Below are 14,213 nucleotides of genomic sequence, written 5' to 3' on the forward strand. Positions count from 1 at the left end.
GTTTGCACTGGTTGATTTCAAAAGTCAATCTATTTGCTTTTCATCAGCAAAATTGCTCTGTCCTCCAGGACCATGCCAAAGAATATGATTTCATGTATTTCACTACCTCCAACTGTTATCAAAGTCAATGATACAAAAAGTAACATTTTCAAAGGATGATAGCCTAAGAAATATGTAGTTTATTCATCTCCCTAATTAGCTTAGATTTTAATCCTGGATCAAACGAAAGCATTACTCATTAAGCTGAACAAATATTTGGATAGTATTTTTGTGGGGTGTGTGTGTTTGGACAAGTTCCTCTTCTTTAATAAAATTGCTTTTACTAAATTGAGCTTGGTTGGGATGCCCCCTGCTTGCTTGCTGCTGGTTTTTATGGATGAGATATATTGCGGAAGTTGTCTCTCACATCACTCAGCCAGCCCTTCAGAAGTCCCAAGGGAGAAGATTTCTTCAAAACCTTCAGCGCAAGGAAGAGCTTTGACTCTCCTGAACAAATGACCCATTCCTATTTTGTAGACCATGCAAGTCCCATGAACACCTGCCCATGTAAGGGAAATTTAATTCAATTAAGTTTTCATTTTCATTTTAACTTCTTTTTATCTCTTCTCAAATGAATTTAAAATAAGAATGCTGTAAAAGACCCATTGTTAAAGTGGAATGCTTTTAAATGTATATATAAATATATATATACACACACTATATATATATATCTCCTCCCTCAGTCTCTCTCTCTATATAAATAGATATGTATATATACATTCTTTATGTTCCTAGAGAGATGGACCAAACTTTGGCCTCTGTAGTTTCCTGTTTTCTTAATCAGGTTTCCTTACACTTGAAGGGACCATTTAATAACAGGACTCATAGTTTTAATAGATCACTTCAACCCATCCTCTATACGTACAACCGTATCAACTGACTGCCCTTGACCAACTTGGGTCCTCAGTCTTCTCGATCAATGATTTCAGGCCTGAAAACTTAACATCACCATGTGCCTGCTCTTTGTCTGGCACCCAGATCTGTCCGGAATCATCTCTACCCCAACTGTGCATCAACAACAGCTGCCTCTGCCCTAGTCAACCTAGGAAACAGGAAAAAATGGCCAAAAAAAAAAGAAAGCAAGATTTATAAGTCTGTGAGAAAAGAAATCCTAAAACTCAGTTTGATTATATGCTAACTAGATACCTTTGGAAATCTAATGTGCTTTATACGTTCAGTTCAGTTGCTCAGTCATGTCCAACTCTTTGGGACCCCATGGACTACAGCATGCCAGGCCTCCCTGTCCATCACCAACTACCGGAGTTTACTCAAACTCATGTCCATTGAGCCAGTGATGCCATCCAACCATCTCATCCCCTGTCGTCCCCTTCTCCTCCTGCCCTCAATCTTTCCCAGCATCAGGGTCTTTTCCAATGAGTCAGTTCTTCACATTAGGTGGCCAAAGTATTGGGGTTTCAGTTTCAGCATCAGTCCTTCCAATGAATATTCAGGACTGATTTTCTTTAGGATGGACTGGCTGGATCTCTTTGCACCAAGGGACTCTCAAGAGACTTCTCCAACACCACAGTTCAAAAGCATCAATTATTTGGCCCTCAGCTTTCTTTTCTTTTTTTTTTTTTACATGGCCCTCAGCTTTCTTTACAGTCCAACTTTATATGTGTATTCATGTATACTTTATTTAATATGTAAAGTATAAATATCATTCAAAAATTTAAGATACACTGAATTCATAAGGACATAATATTCTAGAAAACATTCTCTTTTCTCTGGATATTACCTTCAGGAAAAGCTACTTTGAAATAAAGATAATTTAAATTATCTTGAAAAAACTGTTATTCTCATTAGACGGCCACATATAAATCAATGAAGTTAGAACACTCCCTTATACCATATACAAAATTTTATTTCAAAATGGCTTAAAGACTTACATATAAGACACAACACCACACAACTCCTAGAATAGCACATAGGCAAAACATTCTGTGACATAAATCACATTGATGTTTCATAGAGTCAGTCTCTCAAGGCAAAATAAATAATAGCAAAAATAAACAGTGGGACCTACTCAAACTTATGAGATTTTGCACACCAAAGGAAACCATTAACAAAACAAAAAGACAAACTACAGACTGGGAGAGAATTGCAAAAGATGTACAAACAGTCCATACAACTCAATTTCAAAAAACAATATTTTCAAAAAAATAGGCAAGAGACCTGAACAGACATTTCTCCAAAGAAGACATACAGATAGCCAACAGGCAAGTGAAAAGATGCTCAATATCATTAATTATTTGAGAAATACAAATCAAAACTACACTGAGGTATCACCTCACACAGGTCAGAATGGCCATCATCAAAGACTCTACAAATATATGCTGGAGAAGTTGTGTTGAAACAAGAACCCTCCTACACTGCTGGTGGGAATGTAAATTGGTGCAGCCATTATGAAGAACAGTATAGAAGTTCATTAAAAACACTAAAAACAGAGTTACTGTCTAGTCCAGCAATCCCACTCCTGGGCATACATCCAGAAAAGTTAAGTGCTCTAATTCAAAAAGATACATGCACCCCAGTGTTCATGGTGGCACTGTATATAACAGCCAAGACACAGAAGCAGCCTCAGGGTCCATCAACAGATGAAGGAATAAAGACGACATGGGTTGTATGGGTGTGTGTGTGCGCGCGTGCATCCTAACTTCAGTCATGTCCAACTCTTGGTGATGCTATGGACTGTAGCCCACCAGGCTCCTCTGTCCATGGGATTCTCCAGGCAAGAATATTGGAATGGGTTGCCATGCCCTCCTCCAGGGGATCTTCTTAACCCAGGGATCAAACCTGAGTCTCTTAAGTTTCCTGCATTGGCAGGCAGATTCTTTATTACTAGTGCCACCTGCGTGTGTGTATATATATATATATATGTGTGTGTGTGTCTCTGTGTGTATATATACACACAGACACATATGTGTAAATGTGTGTATATTTATATATGTACGTTTGTAATGGAATACTACTCAGCCATTAAAAAAGAATGAAATAATGCCACTTGCAGCATCATGAATCAACCTAGAGATTCTCATACTAAGTGAGGTAAGTCAGAAAGAGAAAAACAAATACCATATGATATCACTTATTATGTGGAATCTAAAAACTGGACAAACGAACTTATTTAAAAAATAGAAACACAGAGACATAGAAAACAGTATTATGGGTACCAAAGGGGAAGGGGGAGGGATAAATCAGGAGTATGGGATTAATAGATGCACACTACCATACATAAACTAAACAGTAAATTATTATATTTCAAAGGGAACTATATTCAGGATCTTGTAATAACCAACAATGGAAAACAATAGGAAAAGAATATACAGACACACACACACACATATATATATAACCAAATCACTTTGCTGTAGACCTGGAACACAATATTGTAAATCAATTATATTTCAATTAATAAAAACTGTTACTCTCAAGTCATCTAGTATATATAGCAAGTCATTCACTTGCTATCAATGTGTAGGTGCAAGAAAAATAAATTCTAATATAAGCTCAAAAGAAACACTAATAGAAAAATAAATATCCTTTTAAAAGCAGCTCCCAAGAAAACAATATTATTTAAGAACTGTTTTATTTCAGATTATCAAAGCTTCTTCACAGAAGCAGTCATTCAACAGTTACTACCTAAGTCATTTTCCAAGGTCAGTACTACCTTGATATCGAAGTCAGAAAAAGATACTAAAAGTACATAAATAAAAACTACACACAAATATCTCTAATGAATAGTAAAGTTACAATCCTCAACAAAATACTAGCAAGTCAAATTCAGTAAAATATTAAAAGAATTATACACCATGACTATTTGGGATTTATTGCTGGAATGCAAGTATGGTTCAACCTATTAAAAGTCAATGTAGAATACCACATTAACAGAATGAAAGGAAAAAATTATATGATTATTTCATTGAGTGTAGACAAAGCATGTGACCAAATTCAACACCTTTCATGCTAAGAACATTTAACAGACTAGAAATAGAAGTAAACAACCTCAATATAATTAAGGGTTACTATATTGGTAAATATAATACCATGCTTAGATTTATAACCTACATCAAGGAAACTAGACTCATTAAAAATTTCCATAAGGAGTACTTACCTGCCAAAATTTTCTTGAACTGTCTAAACCATATGTCACAGTGGTCTTCACTTAAATTAATAAGATCAAGAGTAGAATCCTTTAATTTATTTTGTTCCTTTTTCAAACATATGAAGAGAGTGATTCCTAATAAAGTACCACTTCTCTGCTGTTTAATTGAATAACGCCGTTTCAGTTTGACAGAGAATATGTCCTTGAGTTCAACAAATTCTTCTTTATGTAGAAAATCATACTTGGAATCACCTGAAAAGAAATTAAAATTTCTTTTAATTTAATAACACAAAACCATTGTGTTTATATTCTTGTATGTATGAAAAATAAATAGTGAAAACTCGGAAAATATTTATCATCTGTAATTTTACTGATTATGCTTTGTCAAGTCCTATATGAGATGAGGAGGGGAAAAAAGAAAAATTAGGTCTATTATCCCATAGATAGAAAAAAATGGAAGAGAGTCCCTGCCACACAAGGCCTAGGACATTCAGAATCTGAGAATATTCAATTTATGAAGAATTCCGGGAACAAAAACAAAGCAACATATCAGTAATACTAAATTAGTATCATGCAAGAGGCTTCCTGTTACTTACAGGGACAGAGTAAAGTAATGGAAAGAAAAGGATTCACTAACATAAGTGAGTTTGAGGCAGGCTGTTGAAGGCAACATGAAAGGGAAAGAAAATGTACATTCTTGGTAAAGAGATGCATGTGCAAAAAGGAAATGGTGAGACTGCTGTGAGTAGAAAACATAATGAATTCCTACCAATCTAAAAAGAAAGATCCACCTGAATCTTGCTATGTTGCTGTTGTTGTTTACAAACCTACATCTCATGACTTGATGGATGGGATAGAAGGAAATTAAAGAAGAATAACAATAATCTTTGTGGGAAGGTCATCCACCCAAGAAGGCATCTACTGCAATGAACGTCCTGAATCAAAACAAAATTATAATGAAGGAATTAATCTTTGATCTTTGTGGCTTTTGGCTTCCTTGAAGGTGATTTATAAGAAAAAGAAATGATTCAGACCTCATGTTTCCTTCCCTGAAGATTTTCAAGGATTAGCAGAAGGAAAAGTTTGAAATTCACATTAGGATGAGTCAATGAAAAGTGGGATAAATTTACTGGTGAACACAATAACACTGAATTATTTTGTTTCATTGATTTAGTATCCAAAACAGTTTAACATGGATATAACTATGTATCATTTAGTTTAAGAAACTTCTGTTGATTGCTTTGTGTTAAACACTATGCAGAATGCAAGAGAGAGAAGTTCTACTACCTGCTCTGGATTGGCCATTAATTTATTAGGGATTAAAATAGATATTTAAAGTAGATATAATTGGGATATACATAAAAGAATTCTGGTATCTCAGAGGGTCATATTAATTTTTATTGGAAAACCCAAGAAAAGAATTTGAACTGGACAGTTTTACAGAGTTAGAGAAGGCAAATAATGGATTTCTGTGTACAGCGCAAGAGAGAGAGTAGACAGGCAAGTCAGCAGCACATACAAGCCCACGTGTCACTGTGTGCTGTGCCCATTGTATGTTGGTATTTCTTCCATGAACTTTGGCTTCATCTTAAATATGGTCCTTTCCATCATTGTACAATGGTTGCCAGTGAATTTGAATTTGGTTCTCTATTCAAATCTAGTGGGATGGGAAGAGGTGTGCATATATGAGAGATTCAACATGTTTTAATCCTGAACAAGGATTAAAACTTTTTGTTATTCACTGTCCTAATGTTATACTTTACCTGGAACACTTACTCTCTTAATCAAGACCCTTCCCAGGGGATGCGTTGGGACCCGCTTCCCCTAAAGGCTGAGGACACCTGAACTGAAGTTGGGAAGGCTCCCAACAAGGTGCAGAAGAGGAAGTCTGAGTCCAGATTTATCATGAGTCCATGACAAATCTTCATGCTACACTTGGGAGTTTGCTCATTGAGCATCGATCCCAAGGTGGTGTACATTTTTCACCCTGTAAATTAGTTTAGCAAAGATGATTATGTCATCAGGATAAAGATTTAGAAAACATAAGCAAGACATTGAAGGAATGGAAACCAGTCTATGAGGCTTGAACTAAGGTAGAGGAAATGATAGGAATGTGCTTTCCTTTTTAATAATTGTACTGGAGAGAAAAATAGTATGTTTAGAAGTTTTTTCCCCTAAAATTTATATGTTATTGAATATTACATTTAACATAAAATTAGAATATTACATAAATGCAAATTTAGAATTTATTTATATGTTTGTGGAGAATGGATAATTATTAGCTGCCTAATATTCCTCCTACAGGCAAAATATAAAATCACATCTTTTGTTTCAGTTCAGTCACTCAGTTGTGTCCAACTCTTTGCAACCCCATGGACTATAGCACCCCAGGCTTCCCTGACCATCACCAATTCCTGGAGTTTGCTCAAACTCATATGCGTGGAGTCTGTAATGCCATCCAATCATCTCATCCTCTGTCATCCTCTTCTCTTCCTGCCTTCAATCTTTCCCAGCATCAGGGTCTTTTCCAATGAGTCACTTCTTCACGTCAGGTGGCCAAAATATTGGAGCTTCAGCATCAGTCCTTCCAATGAATATTCAGGACTGATTTTCTTTAAGACTTGTTGGATCTCCTTGCAGTCCAAATGGCTCTCAAGAGTATTCTCCAACACCACAGTTCAAAAGCATCAATTCTTTGGCACTCAGCTTTCTTTATGGTCCAATTCTTCCATCCATACATGACTACTGGAAAAACCATAGCTTTGACTAGACGGACCTTTGTTGGCAAAGTAATATCTCTGCTTTTTAATATGCTGTCTAGGTTGGTCATAGATTTTCTTCCAAGGAGCAAATGTCTTTTAATTTCATGGCTTCAGTCACCATCTGCAGTGATTTTGGAGCCCCCCCAAAATAGTCTGTCATTGTTTCCATTGTTTCCCCACCTATTTGCCATGAAGTGATAGGACTGGATGCCATAATCTTTGTTTTGTGAATGTTGAGTTTTAAGTCAGCTTTTTCACTCTCCTCTTTCACCTTCATCAAAAGGCTCTTTCGTTCCTCTTTCCTTTCTGCCCTAACAGTGGTGTCATCTGCATATCTGAGGTTATTGATATTTCACCCAGCAATCTTGATTCTAGTTTATGCTTCACCCAGCCTGGCATTTTGCATGATGTACTCTGATATAAGTTAAATAAGCAGGGTGACAATATACAACCTTGACATACTCCTTTCCCAATTTGGAAACTGTCTGTTGTTCCATGTTCAGTTCTAACTGTTGCTTATTGACCTGCATACAGGTTTCTCCGAGAGGCAGGTAAGATGGTCTGGTATTCCAATTTTGGTATGTATTTTGCCTAAAGTTGCTTCCCTGGTGGCTCAGATGGTAAAGAAACTGCCTGTTATACAGGAGACAAGGGTTCAATCCCTGGATTTGAAAGATCCCCTGGAGAACGGAATAGCAACCCACTCCAGTATTCTTGCTGGGAAATCCCATGGACAGAGGAGCCTGATGGGCTACAGTCCATGAGGTAGCAAAGAGTCGGATACAACTGAGCAACTGAGCACAGTCTTATAATATTCATTATAAGCTTTTGTCTCACATTAATTTAATTTTTATGTAATCAAACATACAACAAATAAGACCACCAAAGGGGACAGGTAGGAAGTGAGGGAAAGATCACTGAGGGGAAAAAATGAAAAGGGTGAAATATGTATTTTTTCACTCCAAGTCCTGTATTATAGTCTGAATTCCTGGCCATATGTACTTTACTTTGCCAGTAAACAATTCAATGACTATTCCTATTTAAAATCTCTTGTAATTGCAAATTTAAAGATACTAAAACAATAACCAAGTTCCAACTTAGTAGTAAAAACTAGTAGAATTTATGGAAACAGGGCAAGAATACCTATTATTACTCTTACTACTCTCAACATTCTGCTCACTATCACACACAAGGAAAATTAAATAAAGACAACTGATGGTGGAAGGGGTAGAGGGAGAGATGAAACTATAGCTATTTATAAACAGTATCACAATATATTCATAAAACCCAAAAGAATCTATTTGAAATCATTAGAACTAATAAGAATATCCAATAAGGAAGCTGGTTACAAATATATCAATATCTAGAAAGAAAAGATATTGGGGATAAAGAGACCCTATGCAAATTATTATCCAGGAACAAATTTATCAAAATGATCCTGGACTTGTTTGGGTAGAAAAGGCCATACAAAATAAATTGAGAGACAAATGAAGGCATATCAAGTTCCAAGATTACATTATTTTTATGCTAGTATTCTCATTATTACTACTTATAATGCAATTCCAATCAAAATCTAAATGGTATTTTCTTTGATGTAAGGAGCAAGGAAACTTATCAAATGATTTGTAAATTTTCTTGGAATAAATAATGAAGAAAAATGTTTTAATAGTAATGAGGAGAAGTACATACCCAGCCAGATAATATCTTGTAAAGTTATAATAATTAAAACCTCTAGAAATAGATAAATGAATGGTCCAAAGAAACATTTGCAAATATTTTAAAAGTCACAAATGTGATAATGGTAGTATCCAAAATCAGTGAGGAATATTTAGTAAAAGATGACTTAGAACTGGTTCATTTTTAAAAAAGAAAAGAAATATCTCTTTTTCATAATATACATATTATATATAATATTCCTAGATTATACATATTATACATAATATTATAGTATACATAATATACATATTATATGTATATACATAATATACATATTATACATAATATTATAGTATACATAATATACATATTATATGTATATACATAATATACATATTATACATAATATTTCTAGATTACAAAGAACTTTATATAACCATAAATTAGTAAAGCCATAGTACGGCAATAAAGGCAGACAAACAGAGACTGAGATACATAACATAAAGGTTATTTAATGCCAATAAAGTCCTAAAGACCCATAAATAGAAGTCATAAACAAAATCCAACTGGGAAGAAATATTTGCAACATATGACAATTAAATAATCTATTTAATCAAGAAAAGAAACACTTCAGTAGAAGAGTACATTAAAGACCCAGGCAGGCATTTCACAAAAGAAGAAATGCAAATTGACCAATGAACATATGAGAAAGTTCAATCTAATTAGTAATCAAAGAAATGCAAATTAAAACAACAAGATACCACTTTTTGCCTTTTAGATTGGCACAAGATCAAAAATAACGCTCATTGATGGTGCGGGCAAAGGGAACGAGTCCCAGCACTGGTGGGAATGCAAAAATGGAAACTGCTGGAGAACAAGTGGGAATACTTATCAAAAGATTTCAAAATGTTAATTGCAGCAGTATTTATAATAGCAAAACTATTTGAAGCAGTATTCATGTTCTTCAATAGGAGAATTGCTTGATCATAATCTTCTGCAACTCACAATGAGAAAATTAGACCCTTGTGTTCTGAGGTGGAAAGACATCCATGTTAAGAGGTATGAGTAAGTGGAGTAAAAAGCAAATGACAATAATCTGAGAGGCTGATCTCACTTTCATTAAAAGAAGAAAAAAATCCATGCAGAAAACACATAACAAATAGTGGTTATCAATGAAAACAGAGATATAAAAGAGTATAAGATTAATTTTTACTTATAAACCTTCCTTTCTGTAATCAGCATTATACTAGTTTTTTAAAATGAGAAAAGGGAAAATGTTTTAAAATATGCATATTTTTGATCAAGCAATTTACTTCCAGGAATTTACCCTAAGGGAATAGATAATATGCACAATTTAGCTAAAAGAATGCTTACCCAAGCATTATTTGAGTGAAACTTGGAAATAACCTAAATGTGACCTAACAGAGTATTGGTTTCGGAAAATGAAGCATATTCATATACTATAATGCTATTCAGCCATTAAAATGTAGAAATCTGACTAGAAAAGTGTCTAAAACAGTGTACCACATTTCCATTACTGTTTTGTATATATTTATTGAATGCATAATGTATGTGGAATGTATTTCCATATGCACATATGTATGACGATGCATATGAAAACTTGAAAGGAGAGTGAGATTGTGAATTAGTTTGCGTATATGAATTTCTAATTTTCCTACAATGGAAATATTTCTGTAATCAACTGAAAAAGATGGTTTTCTTGCTCATCCTAAAATAATTCCTGGTCATATTATTCATTTTAATTTTTAAAATCTCCTTGTCTAAAACATAAGGGAAGCTAATATTTAATTAGCATGTGCTATATGCCAGACATTGCCCTCAGCATTTTACACCTAATATCTCATTTAATCCTTACACTACCCAAGGTAGACACTTTTCCCTAAAAAAGAGGAATTCAGGCCACAGCATTTAAATAACTTGTCCGTGGTCATACATCTGGTAGGAGCCAGATCCAAGATCTAAATCCAAGTACTTTGACTGGTCTTTACCAACACTACTCAGAAGTAACAACCTTCTTGAAGTAAACACACACTCATCTGACCTTCTGGGTCTGTTTTTTATTCTAGTCAAACTTAAAACAGTAGACAAGCCATTGCTCCGTCTCTAACAAGATCCTAGGAAAACAGCAAAATCACTCATGTGTCTTAACTTAGTAGACTTGATCCTTAAACAACCCAGGGTTGTTTAAAGGTACATCCTCAAGTGTCATCAAAAATCCATATATAATTTATAGCCATCCCTCTATATTCACGGTTCCTTCCATTCATGGTTCCACATCCAAGAATGCAAACAAGCACCATTTACTACTGATAAAAATTTGCATATATGTGGACAAACAGGGTTCAAACATATGTTGTTCAAGAGTCAATTGTACTTCATTCAAAACTTCATGGTGACCTTCAAGGAAATGGAAGGTTAGACTGTAGCAACCAGGAGTTGACAGAACTGAAAACTCTGAAAAGGCCTGTAACTCTCTGAATGGTATTTCCTGCTTTCCCAGCTTGGACTTCTAATCTGTTCCCCCATTTGCCCACAGATTCAAATCTGGGGTTTTCACATGCCTGATCTCTTCGCCAGTGTGAGAATAGGAAACTAAGAGGAAGAACTACAGACTTAGAACAAACATTTTGTTTTCACTTGAAATGAAAATAAAGATAACTGATTTGTGAATAAAATAGTTTTTGCTTGTTTTACAAATTTCTAGCAATAGGCAAATGTTCTTCAGCACTCTATTTTCCTCAGCAGCGATAGGAATCTCTCAGGTGCCAATTTCCTCCATAGAAATTCTGGTCTATTATTCATTTCTGCAACGTCACTCATTTACACAACATGAGTAAATCAGCCCAGTTCTCCCTAATCTCAGGATATACCTCATTTTAAACAAAACTGTTTCCTAACATATGCAAAGACATGTATATAACTAGTTTTATAGAAAACTGTTTTCTTCTGAATATAGTCTTTAGGAATAAAACTCATTAAAATTGTGTGAACTTGAATTTAAAATGGTTTTATTTAATGGCTTGGAACTGTCTAAACGTTGTTTACCCATTATCAGACTAGATGGTGCTTGTCTGTGTCTTTGTTTTGTTTTTTAAGTTCGTGAGATATAAGCAGCGGACCAGCTGGCTCTGTGGGGTAGCAGGACACTGGCTTCCAAGACTTGAAAGAGATCTAAGGCCAAAGGGTCCTCAGGTTTCTAGGTGGAGAGCCCTCAGGCTAGCCCCCAGTGAGCTGAAGGTTCTAGAGATGTCGGAGAGGATAAGCTGAAAATCTAAGAAGGTCATTGTTTCCCCTCTACCCCCACACCAAAACACTTAACTCTTTGAGACACAGTTAGAAAATACAAATATTTATGAGAAATATGATTAAAGAGAAAAAAAGAAACCATATTCAGAGTGAAGACTATTATTTTGGGGTCTATAAAAATCAACCACTTATCTATACCTCTTTATAATAAAAGCTTAAGAATGACTCAGACTCTTATTCTCTATGTGAATCAGAAAAATACTGCTTTTGGTTTATAAACTATTTTATTTAAAAATGCTGAAACATATTTAGGTCTTTTATCTCTGCCTAATAGTTCATCTGTAAGATAGCCACTTCCATCACAGCACAGCAACCTCTGTTAACAGGATCACCAGTTTCTGCCATGAATAAAAGCAAATGCTTTCATAATTGTATGCAAAAGCCACATTTCCATACACAACCTAAGTATGTAAAAGAGGAGCTAAAATTTTTTAAAAAATACTAGGGATATAATTTAAATGTAACTTTAATTTACTTTAATGCTAAAACATACCTTTATTGGTAAAAAATATGAAGTCGAACTTTATCCATAAATTGATATTTGATAACATTAGAAAAATATGAAAATTATCTATAGACATTTTTCTCAGTTTAGGAGCATTAAAACCTTACAGATGATGTGCAATTTTTCTTTGTGGCATGTGGTTTATTATTTGAAATCTATTGGTTCATTAGGATCATATTGGTGATAGCTAGTTGTTTCAGAACATTAACTGTCCTCTCACATTACTTACAGAGATGCTGGGGACCATCTGTTCCAGCACAGGATTTAAGTATATGTCTATTGGATATCATGCTATTTATTTAATTCAGCACCCACTTCCTATTGTTGTATTTTCTTGGGGGGAAAAGTCAATTTAATTACAGGGAATAAAGATAACCTCTCCTGGCAGGTTACCCTGTCACCATGAGAGCAAAGCAGGACCTGCTTAAAGTAGGTTAAGGTGGCTAACAAGAACAGTAAAACCAACATCACTTAAGAATATTTAGCAAAGGTTTAACAGAAATAGAACAGTGAATGGCACTTTTAAAAATATTACTGTAAGCCCAGGGCTTGTCTAAATCAATCTTGGCACATCTGTCTGATGCAGACCGTAAACAGGATTAGAGCTGGATTTATCTGCTTGGCGCTAATTGTGCTCACAGTTCCTGCACATGTCCACTCTTTAAAATACTGCCCAAAAAACAAGGCTGTCTGATAGACAGCTCCCACAACAGAGTGCAGACACACACTTATGGTATATTAGATGGTTAAGCAATGTGATGTCTAACAATTTTTTTTTTGGCTCTTCAGAATTACTTATCTAATCCCCTAATTAAAAATACAAAATTCTGTTTGAATACACCACATACTGAGATAAATCTGTGAAGCAAGGGACCAATAAATTTGAATACACTTTAATTGTAAGAAGAAAACACAATTTAATTGTTAATAATCAGGTTAAACCAGGGTTTAAATAAATAGGGCTGCTCCAGTAATTTACTGAAAAACCATCACAGTGCATTACAATCCTCAAGAATTCTGACTTAGCATTTGTTAGCATAAAAGCTTAAGTTCCTAAATATAAACACTTGTCAAGAATGACAAGAAATAAAATTATCTTGTAAAAGAATACCAAAAAGTCACATTTTTGTCATACCAAATAAAAAAATTAATGCTCAATTTCTATCTGCAATTTTTTCCCACTTATTTCTAGTTATTTCTATCATATATAAACAGCTTAGGGACTTCTCTTAAGAACTTAAGCACCCAAAGATACATAGGTACTTTTGCATAAAGTCTAAAATGTACTGATTAGTCAAATGATGTAAATATTATTCTTTGATTATTTGAAATATAGACAATAAATATATAATTCTTTATTCAGAACATTGAATGTCTATGCTACGAAGTGACAATAACAATTTAAAATTACATAGTCTATGTTTAATCACAAATACCACATAAACTCAGTATATTTAAAAATAGTATAATTGAAAATTTAGTTTGACTTTGACAAATTTCTATTCTAAGCTCTTTTCTTGGAACTCATGTTCCCAATAGCAAACTCTTAGAAATCAATTTTTTCCCTAAATCAAAACCATTAATAAATGTTCATACTTATAATGTTATTTTATACAAATAATGGCAAAATTGGCAAATTAAGGCAACCATTTAAATATTCTCAATAGGTTTTTTCAGAAGGTATAGAGGATCAAAATGATTTTTATAAAAATACTAAAGATGTTATTTGCCTTTTTCACTGTGCTGACATTTGCATGGATGGTGAAAAGGAAATAGTGGTTAAAACATCTAGTGTCACCATGAATCAAGGAAGTGACAC

The 14,213-nt window shown here is 34.3% G+C and overlaps 1 protein-coding gene across 2 annotated transcripts in view; it reads right to left on the reverse strand.

The window, feature by feature from the left end:
• Positions 1-14,213, reverse strand: part of CERKL (ceramide kinase like) — a 128,836-nt gene that overhangs the window by 72,072 nt on the left and 42,551 nt on the right. For both annotated transcript variants that reach the window (XM_065931875.1, XM_065931876.1), the window contains exon 2: positions 4,154-4,396. In XM_065931875.1, coding sequence (XP_065787947.1) covers positions 4,154-4,396 — 243 coding nt within the window. The remainder of the gene's footprint in view (positions 1-4,153; positions 4,397-14,213) is intronic.

This window comes from Muntiacus reevesi, chromosome 3, assembly GCF_963930625.1.
Source record: "Muntiacus reevesi chromosome 3, mMunRee1.1, whole genome shotgun sequence".
In the NCBI taxonomy this organism is placed as follows: domain Eukaryota; kingdom Metazoa; phylum Chordata; class Mammalia; order Artiodactyla; family Cervidae; genus Muntiacus; species Muntiacus reevesi.